We start from the raw sequence: 15,785 nt of genomic DNA, 5'->3' as shown, positions 1-15,785 counted from the left end.
GATTTTATTTGTTTATTTGACAGACAGAGATCACAAGTAGGCAGAGAGGCAGGCAGAGAGGCAGGCAGAGAGACAGAGGGGGAAGCAGGCTTCCCGCTGAGCAGAGAGCCCGATATGGGGCTCGATCCCAAGACCCTGGAATCATGACCTGAGCCGAAGGCAGAGGCTTTAAACCACTGAGCCACCCAGGTACCCCTCCCTCACCCCTTTTTTAAGAGTGGGTTGTGGAGGGGCAGAGGGAGAGAGAGACTTTTTTTTTTTTTTAAAGATTTTATTTATTTACTTGACAGAGTGAGAGAGGGAACACAAGCTGGGAGATTGGCAGAGGGAGAGGGAGAATTAGACTCCCTACGGAGCACGGAGCCCAATGCGGGGCTTGATCCCAGGACCCTGGGACCATGACCTGAGCTGAAGGCAGATGCTAAATGACTGAGCCACCCAGGTGCCCCGAGAGAGACTCTATTTTTAATTTTTATTTTTTTTATTTTTTAAAGATTTTATTTATTTATTTGATAGAGATTACAAGTAGTTAGAGAGGCAGGCAGAGAGAGAGGAGGAAGCAGGCTCCCCGCTGAGCAGAGAGCCCAATGTGGGGCTCGATCCCAGGACCCTGAGATCATGACCTGAGCCGAAGGCAGAGGTCATGTAACCCACTGAGCCACCCAGGTGCCCCCTGAGAGAAACTCTTAAGCAGTTTCCACTCCCAGTGTGGAGCCGGATGTGGGGCTGGATCCCATGACCCTGAGATCATGACCTGAGCCAAAATCAAGAGTCGGACGCTTAACCAGCTGAGCCATGCAGGTGCCCCTGAAGTCTCCTTTTTAAAACTTTCCTCCCTCCCCCTTCCTCACCACTGTTCTGAGTTTGGTGTGAACCCTTCTCTCTCTCTCTTTTTTTCTCCACAGAAAAGTAATTTCTTAATAAATTTTTTAAAAAGATTTTATTTATTTATTTATATATATGGAGAGAGAGCACAAGTAGAGTGGCAGGCAGAGGGAGCCTGATGTGGGTCTTGATCCCAGGACACTGAGATCATGACCCAAGCCGAAAAACAGCCACTTAATCGACTGAGCCACCCAGGCGCCTCTCTTAATGAATTTTTACCAATATTTTTATACTTTTGAATTCAAAGCGATAGTAACTTATTTTATGGTTTATCATAAATCATTTTCAGTGACTCCAATAGCTTCTTTTGTCATTGTTGCCTTCTCATTCCTGGGCAGTGGTGTACAATATTTTACCTTCCTATTGCTAGGACTGTGTTTAGCTATTTTTGGTCCTCTGATCTATCAGATGGGACATTAGATGTTGGTAATATTCCTGAAATACCCTTTAGAGAGTCATCTTATTCACCTTCAATAATGAGGGAGAGAGAAAGAGAGAAGAGACAAAGGATGATTTTATTTTTTTCAGGCCAAGTTATGATCTGAGAAACTGATGTCAAGCCACAAAAACTGAGGAGAAGCATATATTCAATGTGTAATAGTAGGACAAGTATCTTGTAGTTTAAAAATCTACACATTTAGATGTGTATATTTAGATGATACTCTTGTGGGCAGCAGCATGAAGGATTTAATGTGATACTGCAGTATGTCTGTAGTAACATGTGAGCACAATGCTTAAGGGGAAAATCTAATAACGACTGTGTTGTTTGTTTTGTTAAAATATGCTGCCCAGGTCAAGAGTTTCCGATTTTGGAGAAGCAGAACTGGTTAATACATCTGCACTATATCCGAAAGGATTATGAAGCATGCAAGGTGAGTGAGTGTAACGATAGAGACCGTGAGAGGCCGGCAGAACTAGCATTGTTTCATACCAGCATGAATCTTAAAAGGTTTCTTTCTTTTGTTCTGTGATATTGTCCCTTTATTGTTTCCTTCTCCTTTTTCCATTTCCTATTTTTGGCTTCTCTTCCCCTTTATTTCTTAAGAGCTGGGGATGTTCTTAGGTCCCATCCTTGACCCCTTTTTCTGTGCATTTCATACATTTGCTCTTGGTCTTCAGACCAAGCTGATACCTACTGGTGCTTCACAGGCGTTTCAGGTTTAGCTTTTCTGTAGCTGAATTAATCTGCTTTCCTCTAGACCTATTCCTTCTCTTGTACGCTGTTGCAGGGATAGGTACCATCATTCATCCATCTGTCTGTGTCAGAATCTCCTGACGCATTTTCCCTAATGTATTATAAATAATCATTACATTCTGGAGATCCTTGTCTATTATCTCTTGAAATTGTCCCACTTTCTTCTCTCTCTAGGCCTTAGTTAATTTCCATCATTTTCTGTTTAAATTACTGTAAGAATCCTTATACTAATCTTGCCTGCTTCCCATCTGTTTTCAACAGTGCTCCAAAAATGACTTTTCTATAAAGCAAGTAGAATCAGGTTACTTCCTGCTTAAAACTTACCAAGATTCTCCCATTGCTCTCAACTTTTTTAGCACGGCATTTGAAGCCTTTTTTCCCTGACACTCTTAGCCACCTAGCTTCTCCTCCAATCCCTGCCAACACAGGATTTTAAAACTGTTGACTCCAGAAGGCTTTCCTTGATTCTCTTAAGTTAGACCCAGGAGTTCTCTGAACTCCTAGCTCATCCTGAGCTTACCCTGTCACAGGAGGAAGAGAGAGCCTATATTTCGATATCAGACAGCCCCTGGCATCTACAGTGATGCCTGGAACTCTTTTCATATTTTCTTGAGCTTGCCTAGATTCTAGATGAGGGTTGGCAAGCTTTTCTGTAAGGAGCCAGATGGTAAATATTTTGGGCTTTGTAGGCCACAGTCTCTGTTTCATATTCTTCATCTTCTCTTATTTCTTTTTTTTTTAATAACCCTTTAAAAATATACAAACTACTCTTAGTTTGAGAGCTTTATAAAAACAGACTCTGTGGCCTTGATTTGGCCTGTGGGCTATAGTTTGCTGACCCCTGTTCTATAATAAGTAACCACAAGAGAGTTGAGATTTAAAAAAAATTCCAGATGAACATTATTAGTAGTTATTTGTATTCTATAGATTTCTTACGTATCTCCTTGCCATGTCTACCTTTTCTTTTTTTTAATTTTTAATTTTAAATTCAGTTTAGTTAACATATACTGTATTATTAGTTTCAGGGGTAGAATTTAGTGATTCATCAGTTGCATATAACACTCAGTGCTCATTATATCAAGTGCCCTCCTTAATTCCCATCACCTAGTTATCCCATCCCCCCACCCAGCTCTCCTCCAGCAAATCCTAGTTTGTTTCCTACAGTTGAGTCTTATTGTTTGCCTCCCTCTGTTTTCATCTTACTTTTTTTTTCCTTTCCCCTGTGTTCATCTGTTTTATTTCTTACCTTTTTTTTTTTTTTAAGATTTTATTTATTTATTTGAGAGAGAGAGAGCACAAGAGGTGGGGAGGGGCAGAGGGAGAGGAAGAAGCAGACTCCCCACTGAGCAGGAAGCCCAATGCGGGGCTTGATTCCAGGACCCTGGATGATGACCTGAGCTGAAGGCAAACATCCAGCTGACTGAGCCACCCAGGTGCCTCATCTGTTTTGTTTCTTAAATTCTACATATAAGTGAAATCATATGGTATTTGTCTTTCTTTGACTTATTTCGCTTAGCATAATACCCTGTAGTTCCATCCACATCGTTGCAAATGGCAAGATTTCATTCTTTTTGATGACTGAGTAATATTCCATTGTGTATATACCCCACATCTTTTTTATTCATTCATCTGTCAGGGGACATCAGGGCTCTTCCCATAGTTTGTTGTGGCACATTGCTGCTATAAACAGTGGGGTGCAGGTGCCCCTTGGAATCATGTTCTGTATCCTTTGGATAAATACCTACTAGTGCAATTGCTGGGTGGTAGGGTAGCTCTGTTTTTAACTCTTTGAGGAACCTCCATATTGTCTTCCACAGTGGCTGCATCATTTTGCATTCCCAACAGTGTAAGAGGGCTCCCCTTTCTCCGCATGCTCACCAACCCCTATTGTTTACTGACTTGTTAATTTTAGCCATTCTGTCCGGTGTGAGCTGGTGTCTCATTGTGGTTTTGATTTGTATTTCCCTGATGCCCAGTGAGGTAGAGCATCTTTTCATGTGTCCATTGATCATTTAGATGTCTTCTTTGGAGAAATGTCTGTTCATGTCTTCTGCCCATTTCTTGACTGGACTTCTTGTGTTTTGAGTATTGAGTTTGATAAGTTCTTAATAGATTTTGGATACCAGCCCTTTATCTGATAAGACATTTGCAAATATCTTCTCCTATTCTGTGGGTTGCCTTTTAGTTTTTGTCAACCGTTTCATTTGCTGTGCAAAAGCTTTTTATCCTAATGAAGTCCCAGTAGTTCATTTTTGCTTTTGTTTCCCTTGCCTTTGGAGGCGTGTCTACCAAGAAGTTGCTGTGGCTGAGGTCAAAGAGGTTGCTGCCTCTGTTCTCCTCTAGGATTTTGATAGATTCCTGTCTCACAGCCTATACCTACCTTTTCTTAAAAACACCTCAAGACACTGAACTACTACTCAGAAGTATTTTTCGTCCTCTTTCAGGCTGTCATCAAAGAGCAGCTTCAGGAGACTCAGGGCTTATGTGAATATGCTATCTATGTCCAAGGTAAGACATAAATTTCTTCTCTTCTTGATAGAGAAGTTTGCCTAGGTTCTGAAGGAAGAGCAAACTGCCTATGAACACTTCAAAGTCAAATGTTCTACAAAGGTCTTATTCAGTATTATGTTGCTTGAAATCAGAACATAATTCTTATGTGGGATTTGACCTCAGAAATGACTGTTTTTTGTTTGTTTGTTTTGGTTTTTTTGCTGCTGTCCTTCCCCCCCCATTCTCTAATGTGCAGCTAGTGTTTTCAGAGTGGGTGTTAGGGTCCCTACCTCAGGCAGCAGCTTCAAGTCCAGAAGGGGCTTCTGGAAGTCTCCTTATGGTCAGGCTAAAAATGAGGTAGAAATGATGAGGAAAGGCTTGAGGATTTTTTATAAGGGTCTTAGGATGAAGGGGGAAAGCCGAGAAGTATAGAGGGTAAAGCAGAGAATAGATGAAATTTATCAGAAACCGAATATAGCAACCACTGACTGAAATTTTACTCCATAGCATCTTTAGTTTTCCTGGGAACTCCCCTTTTGATTCTTTAGTGTGATGAATGATTTTGTTTACCACTCACTGGATTGGTATCCTTCAGATTAACATACAGTTTTCTGACGTAATTGGTAAGATATTGACACATCTAGGACATCATGGCAAAAAAAAAACCCAACTCTTTTATTTCTAATATTACAAGTTCCAGACTCTCAGCACCTCATAATACTTAAACATGTAAATTCTTCCAAAAATTTAAGCCTGGGAAAAATTACTGATTCAGAGTGGTTGCTATACTGAAACCAAGTCCAACATACTAGTGCATTCGCAGCCAGAATCTCCCTGATTGCACTTGCCCTGTTGGGGTATACTCTGGAAATTGATAGACAGAAGTCTGAATTATCATGATAAATAGAGTGTTTGATGGGGAAGCCCAGGAATGTCCTTATTATGAAGAATTTGTAGGATAATTTGCAAGGCACCTCATTATCTGCATGGTGGATACTGGGAATGGAGGAGTAGGTAGGTTTGAGATATCTTATTTAAAAAAAGTTTTAGATTGTCAATCACTTTGCTATTTGTTTTGGCCTACCTGAGGATATAGGGTTTAGGCCTATCTGATTGTGTTAAAGATATAGTTATCCAAAGGATTTCTTTGGTATGATTTTTTAATTCCCTCTTCTCCGATTTTTCTGATACCAGACTCTTTTCTCCCTAGAATATGATGGTTTTTTTTCTGTGTTTTCTGTCTCTTGGCAGCATTAATATTTCGCCTGGAAGGAAACATCCAGGAATCCCTAGAACTCTTTCAGACGTGTGCTGTTCTCAGCCCTCAGTGTGCCGATAACCTCAAGCAGGTGGCCAGATCTTTGTGAGTATTTGCTGCTGGCAAGCCCCAGCACACTCAGGGTGTTCTCAGGCAGGGGCTGCTTCTGGCCGCCTGAGCAGCTTGATGCAGAGAGGGAGAATTGCTCAATAGGGAGACTGGGATCCACTTTGAAGAGTGGATTGATTTTGAAATTTGAGAAGATGAGTTAACAATGAGTATTTCAAACATTGTATGGTGTAGTGTGTTGGGGGAAGACTGATACTGTTTATCGTATAAGTGGTGACATCTTGTTCCCTCAGTCCCCTTATGCTGCTGGCATCCGTAGCATTTTTTGCATCTGCTGTTCCAACACAGTAGTGTTGTATAGTATACAACATTATTATATACAGTATTTATTATGTATATTAGTGTACAGTAGTATAATACTTGACATAGTGTTTGTGAGTGGATGCCCTGACAGCTCCTGTATGCAAGAAACCTCCAGTCTTCATAAGCTGTTAGGTATACTGGTAGTTTTTCAATTCTGGAGCCATAAGGTGTCCCATGGGGTTCCCACCCCCACTTCCTTACCTACTGTCATTCATACTTGCACTGTCTTTGCATAGAGGCCCAGATTGCCTTTTCCTGTCTTTAGAATTGTGATCAATATCAAGGCAAGAGATTTAGTCTTGAAAGGGAAGGGGATGTCCCTTAAGTAGATGGTGGTGATGAATGCTGGCAGTCCTTGCTTAACTGGTATATATACTTCACCTTGTTTCTTTTTTGTTCTATATTGGTGGTACATTACAGAAAATAAATTACAGAAGACTTTCACTAAAATTGGTGTAGAGACCAAGAGCCTGGGACAGCAGTCAGTGCAGCTTCTACCAAAAGAGCTTCTATTATTGACATATGCCAGCCTCATTGGCCAGAATAGCACAGCCAGCTAAAAGGGAAGAGGCTTGCAGAATTTTCTCCTGGTTGGAACATAATGAGGGACTAGTGGAGTTAGTCCTGTATTATTAGTCCTAGCTAATAGGGAAGAGGCTTGCAGAATTCTCTCCTGGCTGGAATATAAGTCAAATGAGGGACTAGTGGAGTTAGTCCTGTAAAAGCTTTGAGTTAATTCCAGAAAATGTATCTCTTCCACAGATTTCTTTTGGGAAAACATAAAGCTGCCACTGAAGTATATAATGAAGCAGCTAAACTTAACCAGAAAGATTGGGTAAGTGGAGAACTTGAAGTTCTTTGTCATTAGTGATGTGCTAATGGTTCCATTTGTCATATGGCTGTCTTTTGTTACTGCTACTAAATACCTACATGCCCAAAATATCTTTATTTTATCCTCACACTTGACTGATGGTTTAACTAAACGTAAGGTCAAAAATCATGTTGCCTCATAACTTAGCAGACATTGCTACTTGATTTTATGGCAGTCTCTTACCAGTTTGATTCTAGTTGCTAACTCTGCTTTCCTCTCTAGAAGCTTCAAGGATTTTCTCTTTATCATTGGAGTTCTGAAATACCAGTCAGAGTTGTCTAGAAGTGTTTCTTTTCTTTTTTCCCCCTTATCTGTGGACCCAGTTGGCTTTTCTCTAAGGATCCTTGCCCCCTTTGGGGTCCGGGAAATTTTCTTTGAGTAGTTCTTTGATTTTTTTTTTTCCTTCTCCTCCATTATCTATCTCTTTGTATCAGCAATAAAAATTCTGACTAATCATTGGCTTTACCAGTTAGGGGTTTATTTTTTCTCATGAAACAGATCCAGGTGAGTAGTTGCTTGGTGGTCCAAGGATGTCAGGGCTGAAGCTTTTTCTTCATGGTCACAAGGTGTCTGCTGCAGCTCTAAGATCACATCATCATTCCAGGCAGGAAGAAAAAGGAAGCAACAAAGAGACAAAGACATGGCTTGTATTAGGAATGTATAGCTTTCCCAGAATCCCCCAACAGACTGCCACTTGTGTGATGTCAACCACCCTGACCCCTTTAAGGGGGGCTGGGAAGTGTAGTTTTTACATTGGACACATTGACACTCTAAACAAAGTTTGGTCTTATAGGAAGGACAGCAAGGAGAGTGTATATTGAGCAGCGGCAGGTGCCGCACTGTTTTCCCCTGTATTCACCGTGTTCTGTACTTGTTCCCTGTGGCTCTTCACTTGCATCGCACATGTTCTCCCTCATTGTCTTTTTGCTGTACTTTCAGGGACATAGCCTCTCCATGTCTCTGACTCTTGAAGTTTTGTTCTGTCTTCCAGAATTATCTTTTCCTTCCTCTCTTTGTTTTGGTTCTTCTTTCTCAGGCTGTTGGGGTTTTTTTTTTTTTGTTTGTTTTTTGTTTTTTTTCCAAGTAGCTGAGGACTCCTGGAAAGACCTATCTGTGTGTGAAGGATTTGATTGGTTAGTACGGAGAGTGAGCATGGAGTTCCCTGCAGTTCTTACGGCACTATTACTTTTGAGAAGTTTCAGTTTGTTGGTCACTTCTGTAGGTCTGAAGACAGAGAAGCCACCAAGTTCTTTATGGCTAAAGGCCAAAGTGAAGCCACAGATAAGGGAAAATTCATTTACTCTTTCATTCATTTAGTCATTCTTCCAACAAATGAGTGTCTGCTACATGATAGGCACTGGGCTATGCCTTAGAGATGCAAAGATGGATTGGTGGATTATGGGACAATCACCTAGAACAGGAAATACAGGAAGGAAGAGAAGGCAGTTTTGGGAGAGGAGGATGATAGCCAGTCAGAGCTAAATCCTGTCTTTAAGTTATGGACATGAGGAGTTTTAGCATCTGGTAGGACATCTAAATTGAGATGTGTCCAGTGCATGTCTGGATACAGAATCTGAAACTCAAGTGTTCCGGGCTAGGGATGTACATTTTGGAGTCAACAATATAAAGGTGATGACTGGGGCACCTGGGAGGCTCAGTTGTTATGCTTCTGCCTTTGGCTCAGGTCATGATCCCTGGGTTGTGGGACCGAGCCCTGCGTCGGGCTCTGTCCCTACAACGATCCAATCCATACTCCCATCTACCCCACTTCACAAAATCCAGCAGAACATCCACAAACGTTTCAGTATGTATTTCTAAGGGATAAGATCTTTTTTTTTTTTTTTTTAAAGGAACAGAGTGATGAATCCATGGTGATTCTGTCTACATTTATGTATAGTTGAAATTCTCCTGAAGATTTAGACCTAAAAAAGGACAAAGTATCCTAGTACTAACACTTTGTCTTAAGCTAGGCAAACTACTTAACCTCTCTGACCTTCAGTTTGCTTACCTCTCAAATCAGAATCGTTATACCTGTGTTTCAGGTTTGCTGGGGAAATTAAAGTAATCATATATGAAAACCATCTGGCACAGAGCCTGATGTGAAGTAGGTACTGCATCAATGATCCCTATTTTGTTGTTATTTTAGGGGACTTAGAACACATTGTAAACCATTTGTCTCTAAGCCCTGGGGTCCGTGTTTCTTCCGACAGGGACGCTTCTGGGTCTAAATGTGCTTCCACACCTCTCCACTACTACTAAGAAGTCCTCACTGCTTCCTGCTTTCCTCACCTTGCTTCCCCCTTTCTCTGAAGCTACCGCAGATAAAGGGAGATTGAATACAAGGGAACTTGAGAGACTCTGTATAACTCAAGGTCAGGACATGCAGGCTCATCTTACAGGGAACTGGACCTGGCCAGCTGTCAGTCACCAGCTACTCTGCATTTCGGCTTCAGTTTTTCTTTCTGTAGGTCAGCGCCTGGCAAACTTTCTATAAAGGGCCAAGTGAATATTTTAAGCGTTGTGGCTTCATGCAGTCTCTACTGCCGCTACTTAACTCTAAAGTCCTAGCGTGAAAGTTCTGTAGGCAATGTGTAACAAGTGGTTGTGGCTGTGCTCCAGTAAGACTTCATTTACGAGAAAAGCAGAGGATGGATTTGGCCTATGGGCCAGCATTTGCAGACTTCAGCAGACTGGCTCCAATGACATGCATTCCGCCTCAGTGGCCTCCAGAGGTGGTGTCAGTTCCCGAGTCCACATCAAGTCGTCAAGTCCCATATTCCTAGGAGAAGGAATCTGGTCAGCACACCGATGTGCGCATGTGCGCACACGCTCACATGCTCACACACACACACACACACACACACACACCCACCCACACACCCACACACCCACACACCCATACACCCATCAGGGATGGGAGCAGGAGCTGTGGGCAGTCTCTTCGGAGAAGAGGGCAGGGGGCAGCTCTTAGAGAAGAAGGGCCTAGGGCTGCGTATGTATCTCTAGGATCCAGGAAGATCACCTGTTAAATTCTGCTTTTATCTCTTATAAACTGAGTTTTTAATATTAACCCATTTTGTAGAATTAAATGTATTTAAGTATGAAATCTAGTAAAAGAACTACCTCTAGTGCCATTTAAATGTCAGCTTTGCTGGACAGTAACAGTCCCTAGATCCCTGTTGTATCATTCTGTTAGTAACTGTGGAGTTCACACCTATGCTGTTTTACTTTCTTTTGTGTGTAGGAGATCTGTCACAATCTGGGAGTCTGCTACATTTATCTGAAACAGTTCAGCAAGGTAATGTGTGGGAATGGTGGTGGTGGTTGAGTGCCGGGCTGGGGCGCCCACCGAGGGGCCGCCTGTTGCAGGGGCGCCATCACTCGCAGTGTAGTATTCCTGAGAAGTGCTTGTAGAGATTTTGGCAGCCAAAATTGAAAGTGCCATACGTTTATCCCCATATTTATTCTCATTTTTCATCCATCTGTTTTTCCAGTTTTTTTTTTCGTTTCTGATTTTAGCAAGAAAATGACAAACTCTAGAAATACTATGAGGGAATGGCAATCGAATCACTTCTCTCCCCTCTTCTCTTCCATCCCTAGTCTGATTTTCCAGTATAGAAACAAATGTTCAGTAAAACTTAGATATCAAAAGTGAATGCTTAGGTCTTAAAAATGTAATCATGATTGTGTGAGCTATCTTACTGTCTGACAGCAAATGATTTCAGTTTTTAAGATTACTGGAAATGAATTTAAGTTTTAAGTGGATTTGATTTCTGACAGTTACCATTTTTAATGTTACTTTCCATCTAAGAACTTATATTTTTAGTGGGTCTCCTTGTTTCCTGGGCAGATCCACAATGTTACATGCTTGCTTAGGAGCGTTTTCTCCTCAGAGAATATTCCAAGCAAGTACATTTCTATTCATAGGATTATTCTGAGCCAGGGGAGAGGTGGGATTGGTCTTTCGTCAGACCTGTACTGATTAGGAGAATTATATTTAGATTTTACTGTAAAGCTGACAGAGCAAATATAATACTTGACATTGATGTAAATACTTGTTGAATCAATTAATGACTTAAATTCTTTTGGTCATCGATTAGGATAAAGCTCTTCCAGAGTGAGGGGTTTGTTTTGTTAGCTCCGGTATCCCTAGTACCCAGAATAGGTACTCAATGGATACATGTTGAGTGAATAAATGAGAACAGTTTATCAAAATTTATTTATCAAAATACTGGTGAGGAAAATGAGGTCCACCCGGGGGAAGGTTGTGGAGTTGGTTAGCAGTGCAGCTGGGATGAAGTTTGGGGCAGTGCTCTATTTTGTACTCTGACACTCCTTTGAATTAGGAAGTATGAGTCATGGGTGTGGGTATCAAGCAGCAGAAGACACTCAAAAAGGTTAGTCATCTTGTATAAAAAACTCTCCCACATGGCTCCAGAGGCAGACACCTCATGTTGCCAGCTGTCCTGTCAGCAAGCGGTTTTGGTATGTTTTAGGGATTTGAGGTAGTGGGAGCTGTTTGCTGAGATGTCATGTTCCTGCCTGAGTACAGGGGGAGCTCTTTCTGATAGCCACACCAAGCCATTGTCCTTTTGTGGTAGTGATTTGGTTCTCTTTACTCCCATCAATCTTGTCAGGCACAAGAGCAGCTGCACAACGCCCTCCATCTTAACAGGCACGATCTGACTTACATAATGCTGGGGAAAATCCACTTGCTAGAGGGGAACTTGGACAAGGCCATCGAAATCTACAAGAAGGCAGTAGAGTAAGTGTGTCTGTTTTCTTTAAGGCAATGAGAAAATCAATGGGAGCAGACATAGGAACCCCCAAGCTTAAGACTGAGTATGGATTACTCTGATGGATTCCTAGTTATGTAAGTTAGAGTAAAACTCAAGCTAAGGTTCGAAGCTCCCAGAGGCTTGCTTACATAAGGAAGAGTGTGTTTCTCACCTGTCAGTAGGGCTAGTCTGCCTAGCTGGATAGCTTTGCTCCACAAGATCAATCCAGGACCCACCATTCCTCCAGTTGTTGCCTTCACCTGTATGGTTGAAGCTACTTAAGGTAGATCCATGGTCCAGGCTGTGGTGGGGGGCGGTGGTAGAGGAAACCACTGAGTTAGCAGCTCAGAGTATCTTAATGGTTCAGAAGTTGCACACCTCATTCCTGCTCATATCCCATGGTTCATGAGGTGAGGCGGCCACTAGCTGCAAGGGAGGTGGGTACACATGTGCTTAGGAGGAAGGAGCGGATAGATTTTGCAGTCTGCTGGCAGTCTGCCACTGTGGTTTTAAGCTTTATAGCAGATCTTGTTTCCAGAGACACTGGCGTCAGACATCTCTTGATTCACTAATAAACGTGTGGCCTTTATTAGCATGAGACCAATATCTTGTTGTTTTTTGGTTTTTTTTTTAAACATCATGAGGGTAGGCCAAACCCCAGTTGATAATGGAATGGACTGCTTTTCCAGGATGGTGTTCAATGTTTCTTCTCTAGGGACACATACTGTCTTTTCTTTTTTGTATAGGGTCTTGTTTGTTTTGTCACTTAACAGGATGTGTGGCTACAGTGTGTAATTCCTGATAATTAGTCTCTGAACTAAACTTAGAATTCTGTTAATTACCTTTGTTTTCTACCATAGCAGTCACTTCTCTGATCATACCAGTCGCAACACTCTTCTGAATTTTTTTCAACCACATTTTGTGTCTAAAAAGATATAAAAATCCCTTGGTTTGGGGCATGTGTGTGGCTCAGTTGGTTAACTCATGATTTCGGCTCAGGTCATGATCTCAGGGTTGTGAGATGAAGCCTCTCGTTGAGCTCCCCACTCAGCAGGCAGCCTGCTTGAGAGTCTCTCTCTTCCTCTATCCCTCCCCACTTCGTGCTCTCTCTTTCTCTCCTTCTCTTTAACAAATCACTTGATTTGTTAAGCTACAAAAGATTTGTCAGCAAGAGGCTAAGTTTACAGGGACAAGTAGGAAGGAGCTCCTGTAGCATATTTTAAGCTTCTATGGTGCTGGGTGGAAGCCTTGATCCCCAACTTCTGCCGTTTAAAGTTGTCTCTTTGAGATTAGCTCACAGAAATCTGGAGGGTGACATTCTTCCAGGGGCTCATCAAGGACTTAAGTCAGTAAAATTCCCAAGGGAAAAAGGGGACAGCTGAACATCTGGAACTTCACTGAGAATGGAGACCATTGTTTATGACCTATTGCTTTGGAGATGGTAGTCACATTTTGGTGGGGATCAAGGGGTCTGCCACCAAAATCAAAGAAGTTACATAGTTGGTTTGTGGGAGGGAGGTGATCAAAGTGGATATTTGCTATGGCAGAAAGTGAAGGGCATATACTCTGTTGAACTGAGTAAGCTCTGGCCAGCTTAGGTGCCTGCTGTCTGGGGCTTTGGCCCCTCTGGTCTGATATCCCCCTAGGTAACCAGTGCCCCACTCATTCCTTAGAAGCAGGAGGTGCTGCTCCTTGCCTTTTGGCATTTTCACTGTTGAAACTGCTGATGGTCCTACAGACAGAACAGCTCAGCTCATTGTGGCTTAGGTTTTATGACAAAGGCAAGGATCAGTGAGGGACTGGGAAAGCAAATCATCTTTTACTTAAGTCAGTGTTTACCGCCCAAAGCCAAAGGCTAATTTTTTCCTCGAGCTGGTTTGTATCTTCCTTCTTTTTTGTTTGGTTGTTTAGTATGGCTTTTTGTTTAATGTGGAGAGCAGAGCATTAGGGCCACTGAGATGCTAACCACACAGAAAACTGCTGGCATTGTCAGTACAGTGAGGCCAGAAAAAACAGCAACCGCTGCCCCCAAACCTATGAGAGAGAACTGGCTACAACTGTGTGTTTCGGACAGACTTGATTCATGGAGTGTCAGTCTTGAATTGTGTCAGTATAATCAGGACAGTCACAGCGAATATTCCATAGATGGTTCTTAGGACTTTGGCCCTAAGGAAGGGCCCTGACAAAGGAGTCTGGATTCTAAGTCCCGTTTCTTTCTTGCTGAGCAGTCGGTCTTGTAGCTGGGGTTGAGAGGACCAACTTTTGAAGGAAATTCCCAAATCAGCTTCAGGAATTTTCATGGGGAGCAGGAGGCGCCAGGGTGTCTCCAGGTGCGGCGTAAGGGCGCGTCAGCGGGCAGGGGTCTCGGTGTGTCATACGCATCTTGTTTCCCTCTGAGCACTCCATGTGGGTCCATGTGTTGCAGGTTCTCGCCAGAAAATACGGAACTTCTCACAACTTTAGGACTACTCTATTTACAGGTAATGAGAACTCTACGCATCTATGCACTGATGTTAGAAATGCTTTTGGATTTGTATGGATTGTGGCATCCTTGCACTTTGGTTTTACTTCAACACATTGTGCTGAAGGTCGTAGGAAGCACATGAACCTCTGTGTCTACATTTGATATTCTTTGTTTGCTAAAGGAATCACTTTTCTGCATTTGAATCAGGCAAATAAGTTTGAGGCTCCTGCCGTTGTAATTCTTACCCATGTAAGGAAAGGGCAGAGCAGAGAACTGGTGGGGAGTTGCTGCTGGAGAAGCTGTGAGGCAGGTGAGCACCCGCAGGGCTGGGGCTGGAGGCCACTTACCTTGCTGCCTCTGCCCAGCCAGGTCCTCTGGGAAAGCGGCGGCAGAGCATTGTCTAGAATAAGAAATCTCCTCTACCCTCCACATTTCCCCACATGTGAATGGGTTTTTTTTTTTTAAATATTTTATTTATTTATTTGACAGACAGAGATCACAAGTAGGCAGAGAGGCAGGCAGAGAGAGAGAGAGAGAGAGGAGGAAGCAGGCTCCCTGCGGAGCAGAGAGCCCGATGCGGGCCTTGATCCCAGGATCCTGAGATCATGACCTGAGCCGAAGGCAGAGGCCCAACCCAACTGAGCCACCCAGGCGCCCGTGAATGGCTTTTTTTAGTGCCTCCACTTCTCTGTACCAGCCCGCAGGCCTGGCGGGGACCCCGGAGGCTCTCGCCCTGTCCTGCCCCCCCAAGCTCCTTCAGTTCTCTGCTCAGCTGGCCCACCGGCTCTGCCTCTGGGGTGGCCTTTTTATCTTTTGTTTTTCTTGAAAAGGAATCAGGAGCTTAATCCTGGACATTCCTGGCTTTGGCTTGGAGGTTGCCCCTCCTCCACCCCCCAACCCCCCTACCCCCCCCACTATTGAGGCTTACCGGCCCATTTCCTGCCAGGGAAGCATTGTTGTGGAACACCAGAGTGCACCAGAGGTGGCTCTGGTGCATAGATACTTTGACCTTCAGGGGACAAATCAACAAATATGGGGGTTTTTAGTTTTTTTAAAGCTGGTATCTGTAGCTTTTTTTTTTTTTTTTTTGCCATGACAACCAAAAAGCCTGGGTGTTGCTGTTTGGGGTGTGGTTGGCCAGACTGCTATCTCCCCCCAATGTAATTCTCTGGTTTGCTTTTTCTCCAAGCTCGGCATTTACCAGAAGGCATTTGAACACCTTGGAAATGCACTGACTTATGACCCTACCAACTACAAGGTATTGTAGGCTGTCCAACCCTGGAGCCTTCACACAGCCGCTCCCACTGCTGCCAGAGGTGATCTGGCCCTAGAAAGCATTTTGGATACTTGAGAAATACCTGTTTCTTGGAAAAATTACAAACAGATATGGCCCTTCTTGATGAACATATGGT

The 15,785-nt window shown here is 42.9% G+C and overlaps 1 protein-coding gene across 3 annotated transcripts in view; it reads left to right on the top strand.

Moving 5' to 3' along the window:
* BBS4 (Bardet-Biedl syndrome 4) overlaps positions 1-15,785 on the top strand; it is a 54,984-nt gene that overhangs the window by 33,204 nt on the left and 5,995 nt on the right. For all 3 annotated transcript variants that reach the window (XM_080807419.1, XM_080807418.1, XM_080807417.1), the window contains 8 exons: positions 1,678-1,757; positions 4,525-4,588; positions 5,822-5,933; positions 7,023-7,095; positions 10,376-10,429; positions 11,769-11,896; positions 14,335-14,389; positions 15,563-15,631. In XM_080807419.1, coding sequence (XP_080663545.1) covers positions 11,826-11,896; positions 14,335-14,389; positions 15,563-15,631 — 195 coding nt within the window. In that variant the 5' untranslated portion in view covers positions 1,678-1,757; positions 4,525-4,588; positions 5,822-5,933; ... (1 more) ...; positions 10,376-10,429; positions 11,769-11,825. The remainder of the gene's footprint in view (positions 1-1,677; positions 1,758-4,524; positions 4,589-5,821; positions 5,934-7,022; positions 7,096-10,375; positions 10,430-11,768; positions 11,897-14,334; positions 14,390-15,562; positions 15,632-15,785) is intronic.

Source organism: Martes martes, assembly GCF_963455335.1.
Source record: "Martes martes genome assembly, chromosome: 7".
Lineage (NCBI taxonomy): Eukaryota > Metazoa > Chordata > Mammalia > Carnivora > Mustelidae > Martes > Martes martes.
This window is presented reverse-complemented; position numbering and strand designations above follow the sequence as displayed.